The sequence below is a fragment of the Phyllopteryx taeniolatus genome, chromosome 6 (assembly GCF_024500385.1).
Source record: "Phyllopteryx taeniolatus isolate TA_2022b chromosome 6, UOR_Ptae_1.2, whole genome shotgun sequence".
In the NCBI taxonomy this organism is placed as follows: Eukaryota; Metazoa; Chordata; class Actinopteri; order Syngnathiformes; family Syngnathidae; genus Phyllopteryx; species Phyllopteryx taeniolatus.
This window is the reverse complement of record NC_084507.1, coordinates 5,100,192-5,125,898: the sequence shown is the minus strand read 5'-3', so window position 1 is coordinate 5,125,898 and position 25,707 is coordinate 5,100,192. Positions and strand designations below refer to the sequence as shown.

At 41.2% G+C, this 25,707-nt stretch overlaps 1 protein-coding gene across 11 annotated transcripts in view; it reads left to right on the top strand.

Annotated features, from left to right (window-relative positions):
- The window catches only part of usp45 (ubiquitin specific peptidase 45), a 68,361-nt gene that overhangs the window by 11,775 nt on the left and 30,879 nt on the right, over positions 1–25,707 (top strand). For all 11 annotated transcript variants that reach the window (XM_061777871.1, XM_061777870.1, XM_061777880.1 and 8 more), the window contains 4 exons: positions 3,817–3,986; positions 9,127–9,224; positions 9,423–9,520; positions 19,574–19,725. In XM_061777871.1, the coding sequence (XP_061633855.1) occupies positions 3,817–3,986; positions 9,127–9,224; positions 9,423–9,520; positions 19,574–19,725 (518 nt within the window). The remainder of the gene's footprint in view (positions 1–3,816; positions 3,987–9,126; positions 9,225–9,422; positions 9,521–19,573; positions 19,726–25,707) is intronic.

Genomic DNA, 25,707 nt, shown 5'->3' with positions numbered 1-25,707 from the left:
TGTCCTTGGGCAAGACACTGAACCCTAATTTGCTCCCAGTGGGCCTGGCAGCGCCTTGCCTGGCAGCAGTTGCCCATTGGTGTATGAATGTGTGTGTGAAAGTGAGGCTTTGTAAAGCGCTTTGGGCACTGTGATAGTGTAGATGAAGTGCTATATATACGTGCAGTCCATTTACCATTCATTCTTGTACAGGTACATTCACACACGGGTGGAAAGCAAATTTTTTTTCACGGCCAAATTTGTAGTTATGGTTTCCCTCAGGTGGCCTTATGACTGGAAATACATCTTTAATTGGCCCATCATATTACCTATACGTATACAACAAAGTGATTGTTAACTCTGTTTGTAAGCAGAAGTCAATGACAATTGTTTCTTAAGCTATTTTTCAAGTTAATGTAAAAATGGGTTTGGTAAGAAAAATTGCTTTTGTGACGGCTCTTTTTTTTTTTTTTTACATGTGACAATTTCAAAGTTTTGTTACAAATTTTTGCAAGAATCATATAAGTTGACACTTTGATTTTACCTGTGATTTACAGTAAACAAAAATATGTTTGTGTGTGCACGCATGTGTACAAATCGTGTCATTACAGAGAGCATAGCCTACCTCCTCACCAATAGCTGTGCTCTCCTCTTGGGAACTCTGAACAACAAAGGATATAAATTCACTGGACAGTGCCTCTACTATAATGTGGAATAGGCTAATAATCAATCAAATGTAACGTACATGACGATTACTTTCTAACTATAATACCGCAAGTTAGTTTGCCACTTATGTTTAGTATGATAACATGTTTTACTTAACGGTGAATGAGGTGTGACGAAATTAGCAACGTTTTTGCTGCTACAAGATGACTACAGAACGTTCTCTACAAGCTAGGAGCTGATGTGGGGCATGGCTTCGGCCAGAGGCTTGGAGTGAGGGGGAGAGAGTAGTGAAGTGAAGCTACATTCAAATCTGGGGAAAAAAAGAAAGTATGTTGTGTATGTTTTGTTTTTTTTCCAACTGATTTAGGACAATTTTGGATCGCTGAATCTGAAAATGTCATTTGTTTCTCTTGTTCAGGTCAGGTTTTTATGCAAAGTTGTTAAGTTATAACGCGCTACATTTACTCCATTACATTTACTTAAGTAACATTTTGGATAAATTGTACTTGTCAGGGTAGTTTTCATGAAGCATACTTTTTACTTCTACTGGAGTATTTATGTTGAGAAGAAACTGTACTGTTACAATGACCTACATGCCTCTAGTTACTTTCAATTATCAATAATTGCGTGCGGGATTTATTTTTAGACGTTTTTGACTTCCGCATCGGGCACCGTTCAATCTTCCGTTACCACAGTGATGTTTGACTCAAGTTCACCAATCAAATTACACAAGGAAGTCATATATTCGCACACCAAGTCTTCTATTGTGCTTCGCGGGCCAATCAAAGTGAGTCGTGACAGCCGCGCGTGACTCGTGTTTACTTGACAGACTATGAAAAATAGCTTTTTGTCACTACCCAAACGTGGATGTTTCATCCATCCATCCATTTTCTGAGCCGCTTCTCCTCACGCGGGTCGCGGGTGTGCCGAAGCCTGTCCCAGCTATCATCGGGCAGGAGGCGGGGTACACCCTGAACTGGTTGCCAGCCAATCGCAGGGCACATACAAACAAACAACCATTTGCACTCACATTCACACCTACGGGCAATTTAGAGTCCTCAATTAACCTCACACGCATGTTTTGGAGATGTGGGAGGAAAGCGGCGTGCCCGGAGAAAACCCACGCAGGCACGGGGAGAACATGCAAACTCCACACAGGCGGGGCCGGGGATTGAAACCCCGTCCCTAGAACTGTGAGGCAGACCCTCTAACCAGTCGTCCACCGTGCCTCTATTGGATGTTTCAGCCCACTTCTAAATTGAAACCTGCGGTAACTTGCTGCTGTTTTGGCTGTGCATATGGGAACATTAGCACTAGCATTAACACTTTTGTATGATAGTAACTGTAAAACATACATTTTCTGGGATATGGTCTCTCTCTCTCTCTCTCTCTCTCTCTCTCTCTCACACACACACACATGATTTGTTTTGGTCAAATTCTTTTACAACACAAAAACCTGGCGTATTAAAAAGGTGTGTGCATACTTTTGTTTTATCCACGACAGCCTTGTTCCTGTTTTTGTAATCTGCCTGGTGAGCCTACAGTATTGAGCTGTTTAACAAGTAGAAACAATATAGTATAAGACCATTTCTTGGAGCTGAATTTGCCTTAATTTGTTATTTTCAAAAATTTTATTTTAAGATTTTATTTATTATGCTTTAGATTAAGTGATATTGTTCAGCAGTATCTGAATTTGCACATATTTTATTTTTTATTCTATTGGACGTTCATGCTCTGATTAAAAAAAAAAAAAAAAAAAAAAAAAAATGATGTTACGAGTTACTCTACTTTTTTCACCTAGTACTTTCTTACTCTTAAGAAATTATTTGGAGGCCTACTTTTTACTTGAGTCATATTATTCTAAAGTAACAGTACTCTTACTTGAGTACAATATTTGGCTACTCTATCCACCTCTGCATTTTATTAATCAAACTTTACAAACATTGCTTACATTAAATTGAGTAGGAGACATTGATCAAAGTAAGTACCTGTAAATTGAATGTTACGTTTTCGTTCAAAATTCAGGGCATGAACCTCCGTTTATCAAAAATACCTGTACATGTAAACAAAAACGTGGCTGTAGTTGACTTGATTGAGTAAACCCAATTCAGATATTTGGATTCAGCACATCAAAATTGTCCTAAATCAGCTAAAAAAAATCTTAGACAATAAATTTGTTATTGACCAGTGTTATTGCTACTTTTGGTTGTAGTGACTATAACAAACTGAGGTACAATATTAGTGCAGTTATGACACTCATGTCTCTTACAGCAGTGGGGAATCGTGTATTTGAGTCAAATGTAAAGTAGGTGATGGGGAAAAAGAAAAACAAATCAAATAGCAAAGACACTATATGTTTATGGCCTTTTTATGCTCACTGTGCAGGCCAGTTCTATGCTTTTGATCAAATCATTTGGCCCACAGACAGGGAGTTTGACACATTGGCCACAGGATACACATACTGTACACATACTGTAAAGTGAAAGAACTTCCAGCTTTGAAGGGGACATCCATCCATCCATTTTCTGTACCGCTTATCCTCATTAGGGTTGTGGGTGTGCTGGAGCCTAACCTACCCGACTCTGGGCGAGAGGCGGGGTACACCCTGAATTGGTTGCTAGCCAATCGCAGGGCACATATAAACAAACAACCATTCACACTCACATTCACACCTACGGGCAATTTAGAGTCCCCAATCAACCTAACGTGCATGTTTTTGGGATGTGGGAAAAAAACAGAATGCCCGGAGAAAACCCACGCAGGCATGGGGAGAACATGCAAACTCCACAGAGGCGGGGCCCGGGATTTGAACCCCGGTCCTCAGAACTGTGAGGCAAATGTGCTGACCTGTCGTTCACAGGCTTTTGTTTATGTACAAATAGTTGGGTCTCTGGAGTGCCTGCCCACCCAATGAATTACTTTGCAACTATTGCACTGAGCAACCATACCTTGTTGCAGTCAGTACCATTTCTGGTTCAACCCTATGGTTATCATCGCACTTTTTTCTTGTTGCCATTCCTAGTCCCCTTCTGTAATTGCTTCACAAATGATCAAATGTTTTTTTTTTACATTAGAAATTATTATACTAGAGCTCCGATGATGCTTCAGATTTTATGCTAATTTCTAACTGTGTTGCAAAATTTATTTTTCTGTTCTGCTTTTCTTAAACAGGGTTGACTTGTCAACATGTGACAAAGGCAGTGGACTTGAGCTCGGTGAAGAAATCTGTGTTGTCCAGCTTATGGTTGGTGTGTTCTGAGTGTCTGAAGGAAAGGACCATGATCAACAGCGAGCCAGAAGCATTTCAAGACATCTTAGTATGCCTGAAGTGTGGTTTCCAAGTAAGACTTCTATCAGGCGCACATTGGAGATCACAGCAATAGCCAAGCCAATATATACACTCAGAGACACAATTACAAAGGGTTCTCTGTTTTTTTGGGTTTCCTAACACAATGGCTTCAAGGGAAGAATTGTGCTTCAAAAGATCTGTGATGATTTTTTTTCTTTTTTTTTTCTTTTTGTGTTTGGGCAGAGATGCGTCACGTTGACAGGCTTCCTTATAATCACAGTTTGGTGCCTCAATGACAGGTAGTGATGAGCGATACAGTGCCTGTATCGGTCACGTGACTTTCTGTTAAAGCAATACGTGCACTGACTCATACGCCAATGCATCGGTGTTGCCGGACCCATCACTAATTATGAGAAAGGCACCTGTGCCAAGAAAAGCACAAGACCACAAACCCACGCGTGAATGTGTGTTACTGGTATACAGTGTGTACGGAAAGTATTCAGACCTTAAATTTTCACTTTTTGTTATATTGCAACCATTTGCTAAAAATATTTTTTAATTTTTTTCTCCTCATTAATGTACACACAGCACCCCATATTGACAGAAAAAAACAGAATTGTTGAAATTTTTGCAGATTTATTAAAAAGAATTCAGACCCTGTAGTGTGACACTCACATATTTAACTCTGGTGCTGTCCATTTCTTCTGAGCATCCTTGAGATGATGCTACACCTTCATTTGAGTCCATTTGTGTTTGATTATACTGATTGGGCTTGATTAGGAAAGCCACAGACCTGTCTATATAAGACCTTACAGCTCACAGTGCATGTCAGAGCAAATGGGAAACATGAGGTCAAAGGAACTGCCTGAAGCGCTCAGAGACAGAATTGTGGCAAGGCACAGATCTGGCCTTGCCACAGGTTACAAAAAAATGTCTGCTGCACTTTAAGAGCACAGTGGCCTCCGTAATCCTTAAATGGAAAAAAATTGGGATGACCAGAACCCTTCCTAGAGCTGGCTGTCCTGCCATACTAAGCACTCGGGGTGAGAAGAGCACAAAGATCACTGTGGCTGAGCTCCAGAGATGCAGTCGGGAAATGGGAGAAAATTCTAGAAAGTCAAACATCACTGCAGCCTCCACCAGTCGGGGCTTTATGCAGAGTGGCCCGATGGAAGCCTCTCCTCAGTGCAAGAAGACACATGAAAGCCCGCATGGAGTTTGCTAAAAAGCACCTGAAGAAGTTAAGATTCTCTGGTCTGATGAGACCAGGATAGAACTTTTTGGCCTTAATTCTAAGCGCCATGTGTTGAGAAAACCAGGCACTGGTCATCACCTGTCCAATCCAGTCCCAACAATGAAGCATGGTGGTGGCAGCATCATGCTGTGGGGGTGTTTTTTAGCTGCAGGGACAGGACGACTGACAATTGAAGGAGAGATGAATGCGGCTAAGTACAGGCATATCCTGGACGAAAACCTTCTCCAGAGTGCTTCGGACTTCAGACTGGGCCGAAGGTTCAGCTTCCAACAAGACAAAGACCCTAAGCACACAACTAAAATAACAAAGGAATGGCTTCAGAACAACTCTGTGACTGTTCTTGAATGGCCCAGCCAGAGCCCTGACTTAAACCCATCTCTGGAGAGACCTGAAAATGGCTGTCCATCAACATTCACCATCCAACCTGACAGAACTGGAGAGGATCTGCAAGGAGGAATGGCCAAGGCTCCCCAAATCCAGGTGCGAAAAACTTGTTGCACCATGCCCAAAAAGACTCATGGCTGTATTAGCTCAAAAAGGTGCTTCTACTAAATTCTGACCAAAGGGTCTGAATACTTATGGCTGTGATATTTCAGTTTTTTTTTTTTTTTTTAATAAATCTGCAAAAATTTCAACAATTCTGTTTTTTTCTGTCAATATGGGGTGCTGTGTGTACATTAATGAGGAAAAAAAATTACTTAAATGATTTTAGAAAATGGCTGCAATATAACAGAGTGAAACATTTAAGGGGGTCTGAATACTTGCCGTACCCACTGTATATTAGTACAATGAACCCCAGCATATTCGCTGTTTGGCATTAAAAAAATTCACGTATTTGCTGATTGTTTTTTTGGTATTTTTTTCCAATTTGAACGCTTGCTTACATATATGTGTAACTATTAGGGATGTCCCGATCAAATTTTTTTGCATCAAAGTCTTTGATTTTAAGTATCTGCCGATACTGAGTTCCGATCCGATACATATAACTACGAAAACTAAAAATAATAATATTAAAAATAGAAATAAAAAACTATATTTAGCAAATAGAAATCATTTTGGTCATCTTTATTGACCTAAAATGGCAAAAATTTCAGTATGATTTTATGTCAGACAGTCGAGGGGGTTCATGACTGTATCTGGTGTTCTTGCTGTGCGCCTTGGCCTCTTAGGGGCAGTGTGGTGCGATCCATGCATGGTGCTACACGCTTGCAGCTTGCGATTCTGAAAACGATCATGTGTGTCTTTTATTTAAATATACAATATGTGTAATTATTTTTGTTGCGTGTGTAGTTGTAACAGTAAACTACACCTGGGGTGTCATTAACCAAAGATGTTTAAACCCGCACTAATGTACGTTTATTGTAGATAAATTTAAGATCGTATGTAAATAAAGTTTTTTTTCATATTTTTGTCATAAACTGCTTTAAACAGGGACTGACGGCTAGGCAATATGGCCTAAAATTCATATCTTGGTATCCCTTCACGGTAGCAGTATTTCTTATTTACATCAGTGTAAAAAAAAAAAAAAATCGTAATAAAAGTGTTTCTGAATGAGTTATTTAAATGTGAAATGTAAATATTTCCTGAAAATAGGGACAGAAGGTATGAGATTTATTTGTCTCTGCTTATTTTCATTAAAATTTAGCATTTTCATATACAAGTCTGTTTTTTCTTTTATGTAATAAAATACTTTAAGCCAAAAAAAACTGTATATAGTCTGTTAGCTAAGCTAAATTGATTAAAAAGAAAGAAACAAAAATATATAATGTAATTTTGAGACCTATCATTGTGTAGATCTCAACACTCAGAGAACAGCACTCTATGGTGGAAAATAGTACAAGTGACGTCCGTCTGTCCGGCCGAGACCGGTCTCAGAACTACGGTTCCACTTTAATTATGTGCTGCTCTGTGTTGGTCGATGACATAAAATCTCAATTAAAAAAACATGTAAGCCTGTGATTGTAAGGTGGCAAAATGTGATAAAGTTCAAGGGGTATGAATGCTTTTTCAAGGCACTGTACAGTGCTGTTTGCCCCCTTCTCAAATTCGTATTTTTTTGCGTTTCTCCACTTTAATGTTAAATATCATCAAACAAATGTCAATATCAGACAAAGATAACCCAAGTAAACATAAAATTCTGTTTTTAAAGGTGATTTTATTTACGAAGGAAAAAGAGCTATTCGAAGCTACTTTGGCCCTGTGTGAAGAAGTAATTGCCCCCAAAACCTACAAACTGGTTAGGCCACTCTCAGCAGCAACAACTGAAATCAAGCGTTTTCAATAACTGGCAATGAGTCTTTCACATATCTGTGGAGATATTTTGGCCCACTCTTCTTTGCACAATTGTTTTAATTCAGTAACACTGGAGGGTTTTCGAGCATGAACACCCTTTTTTAGGTCATGCCACAGCATTTCAATCAGATTCAGGTCTGGACTTTGACAAGGCTACTCCAGAACCTTGTTTTTTTTTCTTCTTTAAGCCATTCCGAAGTTGACTTGCTAGTGTGTTTTGGAACATTGTCCCGCTGCAGAAACCAAGCTGTCACAGTCACAAACTGATGGCCGAGCATTCTCCTTCAGGATTTTCTGGTAAATAACTGAATTTGGTGTTCCATCAAAAACAGCAAGTCATCCAAGTCCTACAGGAGGAAGCAGCCACAGACTATCACACTACCACCACCATGATTGACTACTGTTATGATGATCTTTTTTCTGAAATACTGTGTTACATTTACGCCGAACGTAAGAGACACTCACCTTCAAAAAAAGTTCCATCTTCGTCTTGTCAGTTCATAGAATATTCTCCCAAAGGTCCTGGGAATCATTCAGATTTTTTGTTGTTGTTGTTTTTTTTTTGTTTTTTTTTTTCCCCCCAAAAGTAAGATGAACCTTTGTTCTTTTAAGTCAGCAGGGGTTTTCGCCTTGGAACTCTGCCATGGATGTCATTTTTGCCCAGTCTCTTCCTGATTGTTGAGTCATGAATCCTGACCTTAACTGAGGCAGGGAAGACCTGCAGTTCTTCAGATGTTTTCCTGAGTTCCTTGTGGACACCTGGATGAGTCGTCCCTGTGCTCTTGGGATAATTTTTTTAGGCTGGCCACTCCTGGGAAGGTACACCACTTCCATGTTTTCTCCATGCAAGGATAAAGGCTCTCCCTATGGTTCACTGGAATGCTAAAGCTTTAGAAATGGCTTTTGTAACCCCTTCTAGACTGATAGACTCAATTTCTTTGGGTTGTGGCATTTTGTTGCAGCTTTTTAACATCTTTTGGCTGCCTTCATTTTGTCAGACAGGTTCTTTTTAAGTGATTTCTTAAGTGATTTAGTAATCAGGCTTGGGTTCTGTCAGTAAAAATGAACTCAGCTTGCCATTAAATGTGTTAATTGATGATTCAACAAGGGGGGCAATTACCTTTTTGCACAGATTTGAACTTTGAATAGATTTTTTTCCTTAATAAATAAAATCACCATTTTAAATCTGCATTTTATTTTTTACTTGCGTTATCTTTGTCTGATAGTTACATTTCTTAAACAATGTGAGGAAACTAAGCAAAAAAAATTAATTTGAGAAGGGGCAAATGCTTTTTCACAACACTGTAAATGATAAATTGCAATTAACCATACATTTTATTAACTTGATCATATAGATATAATCTGTCACCACATGTAATCCCAGTATATGTATTTATGCAGTGTATCATATGGACAAGGCAATAATATCGCATACAATAATGGAAAGTTAAGGCTAAGTTAATACATCTAGTTTTTGGATCAGGTGCTACTATTGTTGTTTTACACTGTGAAATTATGAGACAATTTCAGCCATTTCTTTCCTACATAGTCAAGCATAGCTCCATACCACCACATGGCTGTGTCCTTTCTGTGATAGGTATTTTTTGTTGCCAGTTGAATAACTTGGAGTGTATAATTGTTACAGGGATGTAACCACTCAGGGATTGAACATGCTGTCAAGCACCACCAAGCTTTTCATCCCGATCATTGCATCACCATAAACTTAAGCTCTTGGAAAGCCTGGTGAGAAACCTTCCAGATTCAGGCAAAATGTTCCAATACATACAATACATTTTGTTGTTTCAGTGTCTTTAAAATGTTTTTGCCACTTAGATCAAGTTCTTCTGTTCTTAATCGTTTTAAGACAAATAATTTGAGGGTTATTGAATTTACAATAGTTCTTTAAGATGTTTTTCTGTCTGACTACTCCCTTTTTAACAGGTGTTTTGAATGTAATGAGGAACTGTCCACTCACTGTAACAAAAAAGCCTTGGCACAGGCCCTGGATTTTTTACAGAAGCACTCTTTCAAGGCATCAGGTAAAGTGTTTGTCTTACAAGTCCTGCACCTAATTACAAGCACTTGTTGATATTTCAGCAATGCTAAATTAATCTCAGTTGAATTTATTCATAGACAACACTCAGACATGGCACCAAATCCCCAAAATTAAGGATAAAGAACCTTTTAACATTGACAAACTATAATCATAATCAAGGACAGCGTTTTACTAAATATCAATCAACAACACTGTTTTCAGTTTATTATAAATATGACCTTGCCATCGGATACAAGAGCCAAAGCAGATCACCAGGTTTGACAAATAACAGTAACTAGTGATCCTGATTCCAGATTATTCTCGTTGTTTTGCAACATTGTTGAGCACAGGTGAGTTCTGTATAAAAAGATTTCATCCATCCATTTTCTGTACCGCTTCTCCTCACACGGGTCGCGGGCGTGCTGGAGCCTATCCCAGCTATCTTCGGTCGAGAGGCGGGGTACACCCTGAACTGGTCGCCAGCCAACTGCAGGGCACATAGAAATTTCATAAAGGTTTAAATTTGTCAGATTGTCAGATACCTGCTCCCCCTGCTGGTTAAGATTATGAGCATTCCTCAATTGAACCTGCTTGCCATTTAGAAGCTATCTATGGCCATTATCGCAGTGGTTACTTCTTATGCCTACACACACACACACTTGTGACTATCCAAGCTATCATTAATTTGTCCAATCATGATGACATTTGTCTCAAAGATTCTGAATAGTGTTTTATCGATTGAGCTACTGAGGATGGAACTCTCGTACCTGTATGGAGTTTTTTTTTTTTTTTTTTTTCTCCCCCCCCTTCTAGAAAGCTGTGATGATAGCTATGTGCATAACCCAAGACTGACTGATGGTTTCACTAGATTGTCTCTGTCACTTGACCTGTCAGTTTAGCTGCTCCTTTCCACATCTTGGACAGTCACTTAGCACTTATTGCCCAATGAGTGTAAAGCCCTGAATAAATCACTCGGCCACCAGCAATTCTTATTGTCCTATGCGCATTGTGCAGGAATGCATTCAAGCTACGCAATAATCCGGGTGCCAGGCGCCACAATTAGAAAATGTTTAACTTCAACCATACGATTTGGTTGGATTAGCACTTGTAGACTGGGACTTGTCTCCATACCAATGATACAAAGACAGCTTGTAGCGGCCGTTAAGGTAAATATTTTCACCTCTGTAATTTAGGTCATTAAGCATGAATTACTTTTTTATTAATTTGTAAATCAATAATTAAATTTGACCCCCTAGGGAGTTTCTGTTTTGTACATTCACTATGTGGTTTTGACCTGACAAGAGGCCACTTAAATACTGTAGATAATCTGTGTGATGGTTCATCCCTTTGTGGTCTGACCAGTTTCAACTATCGCCCCCTGAACGGTGTCCATTTGCCATTGTCCAAAGACTAGCCAGCCATGCACATTGAGGCTGGTTCCGAGTCAGTCTTTCAGCCACAGCTGAGGAGTTGCAGGATTGATGCTGTGACAGTCACCCACCCTCTCTGCATGTCACATGACTGCACACATTAGCGGAATTAAGCGGTTGAGTGAAGGTTCCCGGCTGGGTTCCCTGAAGAACGTGAGCAGCTGTGAGAGGATCGGCCTCTGTTTTCCATTGTTTTTCCCTCTCTATTTCTTGTCCCTCATCCCTTGTTCCTCTGTCTCTCTCGCCACCTCTGGGCCTGTGCGCAGCACTAGTGTGAGTCCCAGTCCTAATCAAGTTAGAGAAACTGGATCACTCTCCACAGCTGGAGTGCACTAACTCTTTGTATTTGCAGAGAGATCATGTTGACAAGAACATTAATTTCGAGCAAACACTATCTATCACACATTTTGCCTACCTGAACTATTTGTCTTTTCATGAAAACATGTATATATTGTGTGCAATTCAGTCTATGACACCAAGGAACACCCATTCTTTCAGAACAAACAGGACAGAAGAGCTCAGCAGGACTTTTTAGTTTTTTTGCAGTTTTTTTGGCAAATGGGCCAGTTTTCACTTCCTTGACAAAACCAAATCTCTAAACTTGAATCCCTCTATCCATTTTGATTCTATGATGTCCCTCCAATACATGACTAATTGTGCAAAATGATGCCCAGCCCTCTAGCAATTTAGAGCAGTTTGAAATGAGTAATAGAAAAATAGTCTGGTGCTGTGACTATTGTGGAAATGGTGCAGAGACTTCAAGAAATGTATGCAGTATAAAGTGACTAGTAGTGCGATAATCTGCGACAGTGTCAACTGTGCAAATTGTGCAGCTACTTCTCAAGCACATGAGTGACCAGTATTGGTCAACAACAGATATGCAGGTTGTGCATGGTGGCGAGACTACTACAGTGGGTGCACGAGTAATTTATAATTGGTCCGACAGAGACGTGACAACAATCTCAAGACAAAATTGGCAGCATGTTACAATGGAATTATAAGTTAACTGTTTAAGAAATTAATGGCAAGAGGGAAGAAGCTGTTGAAATGTCTGCTTGTTTTACTTTGCATTGATCGATGGCTTCTACCTCTACCTGAGGGAAGGAGCTGGAAGAGGTGGTGACCAGGATGTGGAGGGTCCAAGAGGATTTTGCATGCTCTTGTCTTCGTTCTAGCAGCGTGCAAGTCCTCAAGGTTTGGTAGGGGGGAACCAACAAAATTTTCAGTAGTTTTGATTGTCCGTTGCAGTCAGAGTTTGTCCTTTTTTGTGGCACCACCAAACCAGATTGTGATGCATGAACACAGGACTGATTTGATGACTGCTGTGTAGGACTTCCTCAACAGCTCCTGTGGCAGGCCGTGCTTCCTCAGAAGCCGCAGGAAGTACATCGTCTGCACATTACTGGTAACCTTTTATTGCTCAATGACTGTGTTTTTATCTTTGTATGTCTCAGAAGTATTGACTGTCTGTTGTCGTACTAGAGCAGCGCCAACTACCGGAGACAAATTCCTTGTGTGTTTTTGACATACTTGGCAAATAAAGATGATTCTCATTCTGATATGCAAAATTATCGTTGATATGTGTATAGCTCATTGAGCTTTAAGGCCTTTTCACACCGCACTTGCTCAGTGTGAAAGGGCCACGTGACAGCCGCAAAAAGCACGGCGCCCCGGTTCAGCGTGCCCAAATTTCAAAATGCTGAGGTAGCAGCCTACCAGGAATTAAACAGGACAGTTTTCCCGCTGGAGAAGTCTGCACCTCGGCAACTTCGGTAGGATGTATCGTTGTTTTTTACAAATGAAAGCTCCAGCCATCGCTGTGCCTTTTTCTTAATTTTTTTTAGAAAGACATGTTGTTGTCCTTCTTCTATGCTCCCCATTCACAAAGGAGCCCGAGGATGGATGTTTTTCAGAATCCACAATAATTTGTTACAACAGCTCATTGAAGACTAAAAGTCGATTAACTAACTAACTAACTGCTCTCTCACCATCAAGGTCTTTGGCTGAAGTACCAGAGTGCCAATAAAAAGATGGTTTACATCAGGGAGCTAGGCTCTGTACTACAATGTAGCTGGGTGTCTTTGTGAAGTAAATGAAAAGGTTCTGGATAGGCATACAATATTTCCCACTAAAATCCTGTAATTCCTCCTCGTTTCATGGTATTTATAGTACTGAATAATTACTCCCCTGTGATTTTTATGCAGATTATACAGTCAGTCTAAATGGAACAAATCTGTTCTAAATGTTTAAAAAAATGTTAGCTGCAAAGTAATTATTATATTAGAAATATTTCCATAGTTCTATTTTATTTGGGCACGGTGGACGACTGGTTAGCACATCTGCTTCACAGTTCTGAGGACCGGGGTTCAAATCCCGGGCCCCGCCTGTGTGGAGTTTGCATGTTCTCCCCGTGCCTGCGTGGGTTTTCTCCGGGCACTCCGGTTTCCTCCCACATCCCAAAAACATGCATGGTAGGTTGATTGAAGACTCTCAATTGCCCTGAGGTGTGAATGTGCGCACGAATGGTGGTTTGTTCATACAGTGGGTACGGAAAGTATTCAGACCCCCTTCAATTTTTCACTCTTTTTTTTATATTGCAGCCATTTGCTAAAATCATTTAAGTTCATTTTTTTCCACATTACTATACACACAGCACCCCATATTGACAGGAAAATAACAGAATTGCAGATTTATTAAAAAAGAAAAACTGAAATATCACACAGCCATAAGTATTCAGACCCTTTGCCCAGTATTTAGTAGAAGCACCCTTTTGAGCTAATACAGCCAGAGTCTTTTTGGGAATGATGCAACAAGTTTTTCGCACCTGGATTTGGGGATCATCTGCCATTCCTCCTTGCAGATCCTCTCCAGTTCTGTCAGGTTGGATGGTGAACGTTGTTGGAAAGCCATTTTCAGGTCTTTCCAGACATGCTCAATTGGGTTTAAGTCAGGGCTCTGTCTGGGGCCATTCAAGAACAGTCCCAGAGTTGTTCTGAAGCCACGCCTTTGGTATTTTAGCTGTGTGTTTAGGAGTGGGCTGTTGGAGGGCTGCAGTGATGGTTGACTTTCTAGAACTTTCTCCCATCTCCCGACTGCATCTCTTGAGCTCAGCCAAAGTGCTCTTTGGGTTCTTCTTTTCCTCTCTCACCAAGGCTGTTCTCCCACAATTGCTCCGTTTGGCCGGACGGCCAGCTCTAGGAAGGGTTCTGATCGTCCCAAACGTCTTCCATTTCAGGATTATGGAGGCCACTGTAATCTTATGAAATTTTTTTGTAACCTTGGCCAGATCTGTGCCTTGCCACAATTCTGTCTCTGAGCTCTTCAGGCAGTTCCTTTGACCTCATGTTCCCATTTGCTCTGACATGCACTGTGTGCTGTAAGGTCTTATATAGACAGGTGTGTGGCTTTCCTAATCAAGTCCAATCAGTATAATCAAACACAGCTGGACTCCATTGAAGGTGTAGAACCATTTTAAGGATGATCAGAAGAAATGGACAGCACCCGAGTTAAATATGAGTGTCACAACAAAGGGTCTGAATACTTATGGCTGTGTGATATTTCAGTTTTTCTTTTTTAATAAATCAGCAAAAAGTTCAACAATTAAGTTTTTTTCTTTCAATATGGGGTGCTGTGTGTATATTAATGAGGAAAAAAATTAACTTAAATGATTTTAACAAATTGCTGCAATATAACAAAGAGTCAAAAATTTTACGGGGGTCTGAAAACTTTCCGTACCCACTGTATGTGCCCTGCGATTGGCTGGCGACCAGTTCAGCGTGTACCCCCGCCTCTCGCCCGGACTCAGCTGGGATAGAGCTCCACCACGCACGTGACCCTTGTGTGGATAAAGCGGTACAGGAAATGGATGGATGGTTGGATATTTTATGTTTATTGTGTGTGAGCTTCCCACCTTTGAAAATATGTCCTGATGGTCCATTGCACCCTTCAGAACTGAAGAATTGATTGCTAACGTGTGTTTCGAACATTCAGTTTATATTTACATTTTATGAGAAACATGACTGGTTGATTCATTTAACTCTCACATCTTCCTGTTTAGCTGATAAAAATTAGTTATGGGCGAAAATATGGGCCTCCATAAACTGAATTGAAATCATTTGTAATTGCATTTCAATTGCTAAACTTGAATAATTGCATAAAACACAGAATTGTAATCACATAATTTAAATGTGTTGTTTAATTTGAAACATCACATGGGAAAACTGAAATCTGAATAGTATAATTAGAAATGTAATTACTGTAGTTTGGAACTGAAGTCCAATAAACTTGAAACTGAATGGAAGATTATTAAATTTAATTATTTAATTCTTTAATTTAATCTGTTTTCACATTCAGTTTTCACAATTCAGATTCAGTCTTCAAAATTCAATTTCAAATTACTCTGACAAACTGGATAGTTGAGGAAGAGCAATCATGCGCAGATACACGGGTCTCCTCTTTGGCCATTCAGCGGCTACGTTTTATAGACATAACATAGTTAGTGGCCTTTTCTGTTGCCACCCACCATGAAATGGAAAAATAAGTGCTTATCCTATACAGTAGGATGTCTTGACCATGGATGAGACTGGGACGAATAGTATCCGGTTAGCTTCCTGCTCCGTTCACAATAGCTTGAGAATGGACGAACACAAAAACTTGAGGGCTTGCTCTTCCACAAAAATGAGTGGATATGATGTGAGGGACACTTTCAAGTTCCACAAAACTGAAATTAAAATGTCAGTGATTCAAATTCAGTTTCTGGTGGCATATATTTCTGCCCATATGCCCATCAAGTTTCTTCTTTGGTTCAGTGTGCCAAGGACTGATATGTTAGCATTGACTTTCTGACAAATGACTTTGGCCTATAGCTACTACCACCAAAAGGTAATGGATAAAATGTGCACCAAGCTGTTTTTCTTACTTAACTTGTCTAGACGAGTCAGTGGCAAGCGAAATGCTTGTCCCCTGGTGGTGCTTACATGGAGGTAATCAAGAGTGATCCTATCTTAATTCCCACCACTGCGCATGAAAGTAGGCCAGTGTGTCCACTTGTGTGTTTTGTGTTTGTCCATAATTATCTCAAATAGATTCTTTCCAAATTATGGAATTTGGATTCTTCTTTATGTAAGAGTCATTGTAAACAAAATCACATTGCATAGCATTGCATAATTTTACCAAGGTGCACTTAATATATTAGCATGTGTATGTAAGTAAAACATCACTAAGCTAGCCTGGCCTCAGATGGCAAGGAAGCAAGCTTTTTATGCCCTGTAGTCACAACAAATTATTGAATTAATAAGACATTTGGTGTTGCTCGTCCTTCCTCATGACTGCTTGCTCTGCATGAAGGGAGCTTGCTCTGCTCTGCTGCACTGTAAGCAAACATAGAAGCATAAACCTGACTGGCCAAACGATTAGATTGTCATATTAGAAATCATATGAATAGCCTCTTAACATGTTTTTTAATGTGCTCTTAGTTGATGAATTGTTTGCAGTTATTGAGAAATATACTGTCTATATCCAAGTATTTGGCCATTTAATCGGTGCACTTGGGCCTTGAAGGGAAAATGAAAGAAGATATTGTTGCTCCTCCATTGCAGCTAAAAAAAAGTATTTACTCTTCTGTTAAGACTTTTGACAAGATTCTGGAGTTGGTCTTTGGGAATAGTTGTCTTTTGATCCAGAATAATAATTATGTGGTCAAAGGTCACTTATGTATGTCTTTTTTATCCAATATTGTTCTCTCTAAAAGTGTGAACAATTCCTATGCTTCTTGGAATATCTCTTGTGTGAAAATGAGCAGGGAGTGCAGGAGGTGTTGGTGTACATGCGTGCATGTGGATCAGTCTGAGCACTACAGTGCTTTTCTCCACCCTGGGGAAAGGCTCCACTCTCACTGTTACTGTTGCCCATACTCGTGCTGAGCAAGAAGGGCCAGGTGGTGGTGCTTAGTGCGGCACAGTCAAGCGTGGACATAGCGCATGTTAACATTTGCCATCGTTGATTGCTGCAGGGAGAGGAAAAATCTGCTTTTCCATATGCTTGTGCTCATTGCAACCCTTCCCTCCACCCACTACACTCCTCAACTGTCCTCTGCTGCCCCCTCTCCCTCTCCAGTCTCAACCAGATGGCTCCGTGAACATTGTTTACCTTGGGTGACGGTCCCAGATGCAGTGCAGTGTCCATAGGCATCCCCATTCCGCCCAGTTAGTTTCCTCGTCCCTCTCCTCCCTCTTAGGTAGTGCCAGTCGCAACTCATGTACTCAAGCTGCAGTAGGGCTGTTGACTGAGTTCTTCATTCTCACACACACAACCAGACATCCCCTGTCTTTTCTTTAATGTAAAATTCTCACTTGCGTTTACCCTTTTCACATATTTTCAGCGTCAACCGCAGTCTGGAAATACACTATTTCTGACAAGGGCTTCAGTTTCCCTACTTCCACATTGTGTGTTCTGGACATATGGGTGCTCCCTTATGGCTTCATGGAGTAGCTGGAAACCCCAGATGTTGCCAGCACAGGGGGCCAGATGTAATTAGCACTACTGAGTGGAGTGCTGCAACAGACTGTTATCTCAACAAGCTGAACCTCCATAATCCAAAAACTATTGGATGGGCCTTGAAAGGCTTTCTTTCTCATAAGCACTTAACACTTTCCATTTAATTTCAGGCCACATTGTTTGAGTAGCAGTAATGTGAGATAAGAATGAGATTGACTTAAAAAGTACAGCAGGATGTGATATTCTCGGAATAGTAAAAAATAATCCCTTGTTTTTCTGAGCAGAATTAGTGGATAAAATTTTGTTTTGAGCATACAATTTGAATTGCTCGTGGTGTTTCACATGAAACTAATATATATGGCCTTGAAGTCCTTAAACCGAAGAGATTTTCCAACGCATAGACAATATAATAATTATTGCAAATGTGTTTTGGCTAGCTTTTTCAGTAAATGTACTAAGCAGTGAAGTTGTAAGAGGTTAAAATATAATGTATTCAAAGCCAAGGTCATTTTAGAGAATAAATGTGACGCTAATTGTGACATCTTGGTTGATGGGTGATTGTACAAGTTGATCATTGCATTTGTTCAGCAATAGTATGTATACTGTGTACAGTGGAACCTCGATAAAACGGACTCCGATATAACTGATATCGGGTAAAACAGACCATCGGGACAAAACAATGTGTTCAAAAATAGTTTCCATTTGTCACTTGAACTGCCGTTAACAAAGTCTGTCAGTTCCAGAATTAGCCACTGTTGTTGAGTGGCGCTGTAGCGCAATGCAGGCACTGACACTGGTCGTACATGGACCGAACAGCCTGTATCAGGAGGTTCGGTACCCCATACTCCCGAAGCACCCCCCACAGGACTCCCCGAGGGACACTGTCGAACGCCTTCTCCAAGTCTAAAAAACACATTTAGACTGGTTGGGCGAACTCCCACGCACCCTCGAGTACCCTGCCGAGAGCGTAGAGCTGGTCCACTGTTTCACGGCGAGGACGAAAACCACACTGCTCCTCCTGAATGTGAGATTCGACTTCCCGACGGACCCTCCTCTACAACACCCATGAATAGACCTTACCGGGAAGGCTGAGGACTGTGATTCCCCCTGTAGTTGGAACACACCCTCTTGTCCCCCTTCTTAAAAAGGGGGACCACCACCCCAGTTTGCCAATCCAGAGGGACTGTCCCCGATGTCCATACGATGTTGCAGAGGCGTATTAACACATACCACCATTTTTCCTCCACACATGGCATTGTGTGTTCCTCCCAAACAATGGTTTCCTCTGTCACACCTCAAATCTTGTCTCACTGATTGGACTCCAGGTTGGCTCACACCTGACTCTGATTAGCTCTTGGAGAATCCGTAGCATAGAGGTTGACTTACTTTTTCCTTCCTGTTTTGTGAAAGTTTACATCCTATTTCTAATACGAAATTGAGAACAATTGTTTATGTGGTATTACATTAAGCAGTGTTTTCTTATTCTTGTGATTTAGATGAAGCTCAGACCAGATTTTATGAAGAATTTATACAGGAATAAAAAAAAATTCCAAAGGGTTCACATACTTTTCCCTCCCACTATAACCATTTATTAAACACAGCGGCATAGGTTATTCAGCCTGTGGCTCACATTGACAGACATTTGAGCACATACTTCCTGCTAGTTATAAACCATACGCTGCTTTGGTTTTCAACTTGTTACAGTAGACCGAATACCATAAAATAAAATAAAATAATGATACCAAGTTCCTCTGTAAATTGTGGCATCCATGAAAGAGACTTTAGAGGGTCTTTAAATTGTATCTTCATTTGACCCAATGGATAGCAAATTGAAAAGTTAGTTATCCAAAGTATCTCATAATTGTCTGTCATAGAGGCGCTGTTGGGCTTGTACAAATGAGTGTTAAGGAGACATTGAAAAGAAAAAAGTAAGTTGACTAAACTTGTAATGTTTTGATCACAATTTGTGAATTGTTTAGAAGAAAAAAGTAGTGATTTTATGTGAATCGTCAAATTAATTCTAGAACAAAGGGCATGCATGGCGTGTGTGAACTTTGAAGTATGAAATTCACGTTAAACTATATCGCCAATTTCTGGAATCATGGCATTTTGTATGTGTTCTCATGTTCTAGCAACATCCGCCAAGATCCAGAAATTGAGAGAAGAACCCACTGATTATAAAGACCCCTCAAGAGGCAAAAGCTCAGTCATCAACAGTGCCTTGGTTCCTGTTAAAGGCATCAATAACCTCGGAAACACCTGCTTCTTCAATGCTGTTATGCAGGTTGGTACATTTCTAATTTGGTTACACAAAAATAAGTCAAAGGTTCTCAAAGACTTTGTCTTCCATAATTTGATGTCTACAATTTAACCATATGTATTGTCAATGTGACAGTTGAGAACGGTTTACATGGAGATGTCGGCATCAAATATAAGAACGCAACACAAAAACACAACTATCTAATAAATATCAGTCGAAAGTTGTCTGGAACTGTCCAATGTTTACAAACCCCAATTTCCAATAAATTTAAGATGTTGTGTAAAACGTAATTAAAAACAGAATACAATAATTTGTAATGGCGCCTACCAGCGTGGTCGCCTCGGTAACGCGCTCTCTAGTATTGTCTTTGTTTTTGTGTTTTTCGTCCGTCTTTGGAGACCTTACACGACTCACTTACACAAGGGGAGACCTGCTAACCATCAAGGAGGCGACTCCGGACTTTCTGTCACCAACTTTCGAATATCCGCTCAGTTTTTTTCCCAAGTTACTCACCGGAGCGGCGTCCGCGGTTTTCGGCGCATGGAGACGGAAGCGGCGCCACAGAGGAAAACGGGCCGGCATTCAGGTGAAACTCCGCATGAGAGGACACAGATTGGCGTTCCCGTCGATCCACCTCGCGAATGTACGCTCCCTACCCAACAAAATGGACGAGCTTCATCTTCTGTTAAAGACCAGTAAAGACTTCGGACGTTCCGCGGCCATGTGCTTCACGGAGACCTGGCTTTGCAACTCTGTACCCGATGTCGCCGTCATGCTTCCCGGCTTCCACATTCATCGAGCGGACCGCGACATGGAATCATCGGGGAAAACAAAGGGCGGCGGGATATGCCTCTATATCAACGAAAAATGGTGTACGGACGTCACGGTGCTCAGCACACACTGCAGCCCGCATTTGGAGTCGCTATTCTTAAACTGTAAACCATTCTACTCGCCACGTGAGTTCGCATCATTCATACTGGCTGGAGTCTACATAACTCCTCAAGCTAACACGAACGCCGCATTGCTAATGCTCGCCGAACAAGTCAACGAAATTGAAAAAAAACACCCGGACTCACCCCTCATTATTCTCGGGGACTTTAACAAAGCTAAACTCAACCACGAACTCCCTAAATACAAGCAGCACATCGACTGTCCTACCAGGGAAAATAATACTTTAGACCACTGCTACACTACGGTAAAAAACGCATACCGTGCTATACCTCGTGCAGCCCTGGGCTCGTCTGATCACTGCTTAATTCACTTAATACCGACGTACAGGCAAGAACTTAAATGTGCGAAGCCTACGGTGAAAACAGTCAAAAAGTGGACCAATGAAGCCAAGATGGAACTTCAAAGCTGTTTAGACTGCACAGATTGGAGTGTCTTTGAAAATTCAGCTGGCAGCCTGGATGAATATACGGACACTGTCACATCCTATATCAGTTTCTGTGAAGAGGTTTGTGTACCAAGAAAATCATTTCGCACATTCAACAACAACAAGCCGTGGTTCACTGCTAAACTTAAGCAGCTTCGCCAAGCTAAGGAGGACGCATATCAGAGCGGGGACAGGGCCCTGTATAATCGAGCTAGAAACCAGCTGACTAAAGAAATTAACATTGCAAAGAGGAACCATGCAGCAAAGTTGGAAAAACAGTTTAGCGCAAACGACTCTAAATCAGTCTGGCATGCATTCCAATCGCTGACTAATTACAAGCGACGATCCCCCCAAGCTGTGAACAATAGCACACTAGCCAACGACTTGAATACCTTCTACTGCAGATTTGAAAAGGACAGTTTCACACCACACACTCACCCGGCCGCCCCCGCGACCACAATCACACCTCTGACTTCTGCGTTAACCATCCATGAACAGGATGTGAGATGCATCTTCAAACACCAGAAGATTAACAAAGCGGCAGGCCCGGACCATGTGTCCCCATCCTGCCTCAAAGTCTGTGCGGACCAGCTCGCTCCAGTCTTCACTCAGATCTTCATTAGATCTCTGGAAATTTGCAAAGTTCCATCCTGTTTCAAACGCTCCACCATCATTCCAGTCCCCAAGAAACCTGCAATCTCGGGTCTGAATGACTACAGGCCTGTCGCTTTGACATCTGTGGTCATGAAGTCCTTTGAACGTCTCGTGCTGGACCACCTCAAGAGTGTCACAGGTCCCCTGCTGGACCCCATGCAGTTTGCCTACCAAGCGAACAGGTCTGCGGATGATGCAGTCAACATGGGACTGCACTTCATCCTAGAACACCTCGACAGTGCAGGGACCTACGCGAGGATCCTGTTCGTGGACTTCAGCTCAGCGTTCAACACCATCATCCCTGAACTCCTTTCATCCAAGCTTCTCCAGCTCAGCGTCTCACCTGCCATCTGCCAGTGGATTTACAGCTTTCTGACGGGCAGGACACAGCAGGTCAGGCTGGGGGAGGGCCACCTCATCCACACGCAGCATCAGCACTGGGGCGCCCCAAGGTTGTGTCCTCTCTCCGCTGCTCTTCTCTCTCTACACGAACGACTGCACCTCAGCGAACCCGAATGTCAAACTCCTGAAGTTTGCAGATGACACCACTGTCATCGGCCTCATCAAGGACGGTGACGAGTCTGCATATCGACAGGAAGCGGAGCGGCTGGAGCTGTGGTGCGGCCGACACAACCTGGAGCTGAACACGCTCAAGACTGTAGAGATGATCGTGGACTTCAGGAGGCATCCTTCGCCACAGCTGCCCCTCACGTTGTCCAGCTGCCTTGTGTCAACCGTCAAGACCTTCAAGTTCCTGGGAATTACAATCTCTCAGGACCTGAAGTGGGCGACCAACATCAACTCTCCTCAAAAAGGCCCAGCAGAGGATGTACTTCCTGCGGCTTCTGAGAAATCACGGCCTGCCACCGGAGCTGCTGAGACAGTTCTACACAGCGGTCATCGAATCAGTCCTGTGTTCTTCCATCACAGTCTGGTTTGGTGCTGCTACAAAAAAAGGACAAACTCCGACTGCAACGGAGAATCAAAACTGCTGAAAGGATTGTCGGTACCCCCCTACCCACCATTGAGGACTTGCACGGTGCCAGAACTAAGACAAGGGCGTGCAAAATCCTCTCTGACCCTCTGCACCCCGGTCACCAGCTCTTCCAGCTCCTTCCCTCAGGTAGGCGCTACCGATCAATGCAAACTAGAACTAGTAGACATTCCAACAGCTTCTTCCCTCTTGCGATCAACTACTTAAACAGCTAACCTATAATCCCATTACAACAAGCTGGCAATTTTTTGACTTGAGTTCGTTGTCACATTTCTGTGGGGCCAATTATGTATTACTCGTGCACTCACTGTAGTTGTCTCGCCATGCTGCACTATTTGCATATACGGGCCACTCATGCCAGAGTAGCATCTGCTCCATTTGCACACTGATTGAGGAGTATCTGTAACTTTTGCACAACCAACATTGTCCCAGATTATCGCACTACTCGTCACCTTAAACTGCATACACTCCTTGAAGTCTCAGCGCCCTTTGCACAATGGACTATTGCAATATTAGTCATTCGAACTGCTCTAAGTGCTAGAGGACTCTGCATCTTTTTGCACAATTGTTTTTTGTCAATGTCTTTATGTCTGCAAAGTGTTCTGTAAATTGACTGTTTGTTGTACTAGAGCGGCTCCAACTACCGGAGACAAATTCCTTGTGTGTTTTGGACATACTTGGCAAATAAAGATGATTCTGATTCTGATATCCCTTTCAACCTATATTCAATTGAAAACACTACAAAAACAAGAGTTTAATGTTCAAACTGATTAAATGTATTTATTTATTTATTTATTTATTTTGCAAATACTCAGACATTCTGAATATGATGCCTGCAACACGTTCCAAAAAGCTTAGACGGCATATTTATCACTGTGTGATATCACCTGCCCTTTTAACAACACTCAGTAAGCGTTTGGGACCTGAGGATACTATTTGTTGAAGCTCTGTAGGTGGAATTATTTCCCATTCTTGCTTAATATACAACTTCATTTTTTCAACAGTCCGGGGTCTCCATTGTCGTATTTTTTACCACACATTTTCAATGAGAGACAGGTGAGTGTCCTCACTTATCAAAAAGTGCGGAGGATTCTTACTGAAAGTGTACATACACACAAAAGCTGAAAATGGTGTATGGCTGAAATCCTATCAAATCTTGCCTATGTACACAGGCACACCTGTAGGGAATCTGTCCTGGTAAGTAAAATAAATAAATAAATAAATAATATATAAATATAAAAAAATATATAAAATAAAGAGTTTGACTTATTGCCAGCAATGCAGAGCCCCTTCAACAGTGTTACTGCTACTACACTGAAAAAAAGTCCTAAGAATTGACTTAATTTTATTATTTTCGACGGAAGAGGGGAAATTACCGGTACGTCAGTTTACCACATTTTAATCATGCACAACCGATGATAAAATTAAGGACTTTTTTTCAATGTGGTGGCATAATGTGCAAATAGAGAGTGTCACGGCTGAGAGACAAAATCAGAACAGCACTGTTTAGTCTTTTATTACAAATAAAATACAACATATGAACAAATAAAAGAAGTGGTTTAATGTGTCCTTCGTTTATTCTAGTTGGGGGTAGCGATCACTTAGCAGTGGAAGGACGCAGTTAGCCACCTCACTCCGCTCCCCTGCGCACGCTACATGCCAAATGTCAATTTGGAATCAATACTCATATTACCTACACCTGTTGGGAATTATTGCGATACACACAGGGAATGTAGGGAATTTTACTTGACAAGTCACAGTTCCTATTTTGATCCTGCAACAAAGTCAAACAAAATGAGCTCATGATTAAAATTTAGACTAGCTAATGTATTGTGAAGGGTGAATTTATGGCAATGGGAGAAACAATTCAGAAAAAAAGAAACTTCTCGGAGACAGAAGTCGGATGCTTATTGGCAAGGTGAGTGCAACAGACTGTAGAGGGGAATAATAAAAAAAAAAGTCTGATTTAAAGGTCAATGCCCCCCAAAAATAATTGTTCCCCTTTTCCACAGGCCAATTTAATTTTGCATCAGATTCATCTCAATCAATTGATCAATTAATCAACATTATTTATCCCAAGGGCAATTTAAAGGCATGTCGAGTATCATTAATAGAAAAAAGGCAGACAACACAACACCAAAGTCATACACAAAGTGCAAAATCGAATCCACAAGTAACGTTTGATATTGAAACTGGACATGTAAGAGGCCTGGCTTCTATTCGCCACCTCATGCATCGCTTTATTTCTTTGTCTCCAAAACATGCTTACCGGTATGGATGAGTTAGAGTTTCCGTACTTTTTCCCGTCAAGGTAGATCGATAGAGAGACAGACATGGCCAGACCAATGGTTACGATAATTATCATGAAATCGTCATTGAAATCAGTGTTTGATTTGAATGTTGTGAGAAAAATGGTAGTGTTTCTCAGCGATATTGAAACACTGCTTGATAAGTGTTTGCTTGGTCCTGTGTTTTGATGATGTGGTTTCCGCTTACGCTCTTTCAATATGTGTAAACACTCACAAACACTTATTTTTAATGTAAACAAGCCAGCTTTTGAGGTAATTTTGAAATATATTCAATGCAGTGACAAATACAATGCAAACATGGACATGTTTACCTGCTCACACATGAGCAGCTTTCGGTGGGTGCAGAGCATGATCACAATACAATCCAACCATAAAACCTCCCCAGTCTCTCTCTGGTTGTGTCATGGTCACTGCAAACTGACATGCCTCTTTAACAATAAACCTGTTTTTTCCGCCATTTTGTTAATCACCCCTAAGACCTTCCTCTTCAATTGAAATCCGAGTGAATGCGCTTTACTTGCTATTTCCCCTCTCTCTCACTTCTTTTGTATTGTCTCCTTGAAAACTGCAATCTTTTTGGTGAAAACACGTAATTGTTAGAGGATGAGCTGTGTCTGCATTCACAATGCCAGTTCCATTGTGCCTTTTCCATAGCAACTGTCTTCATTGCCAAG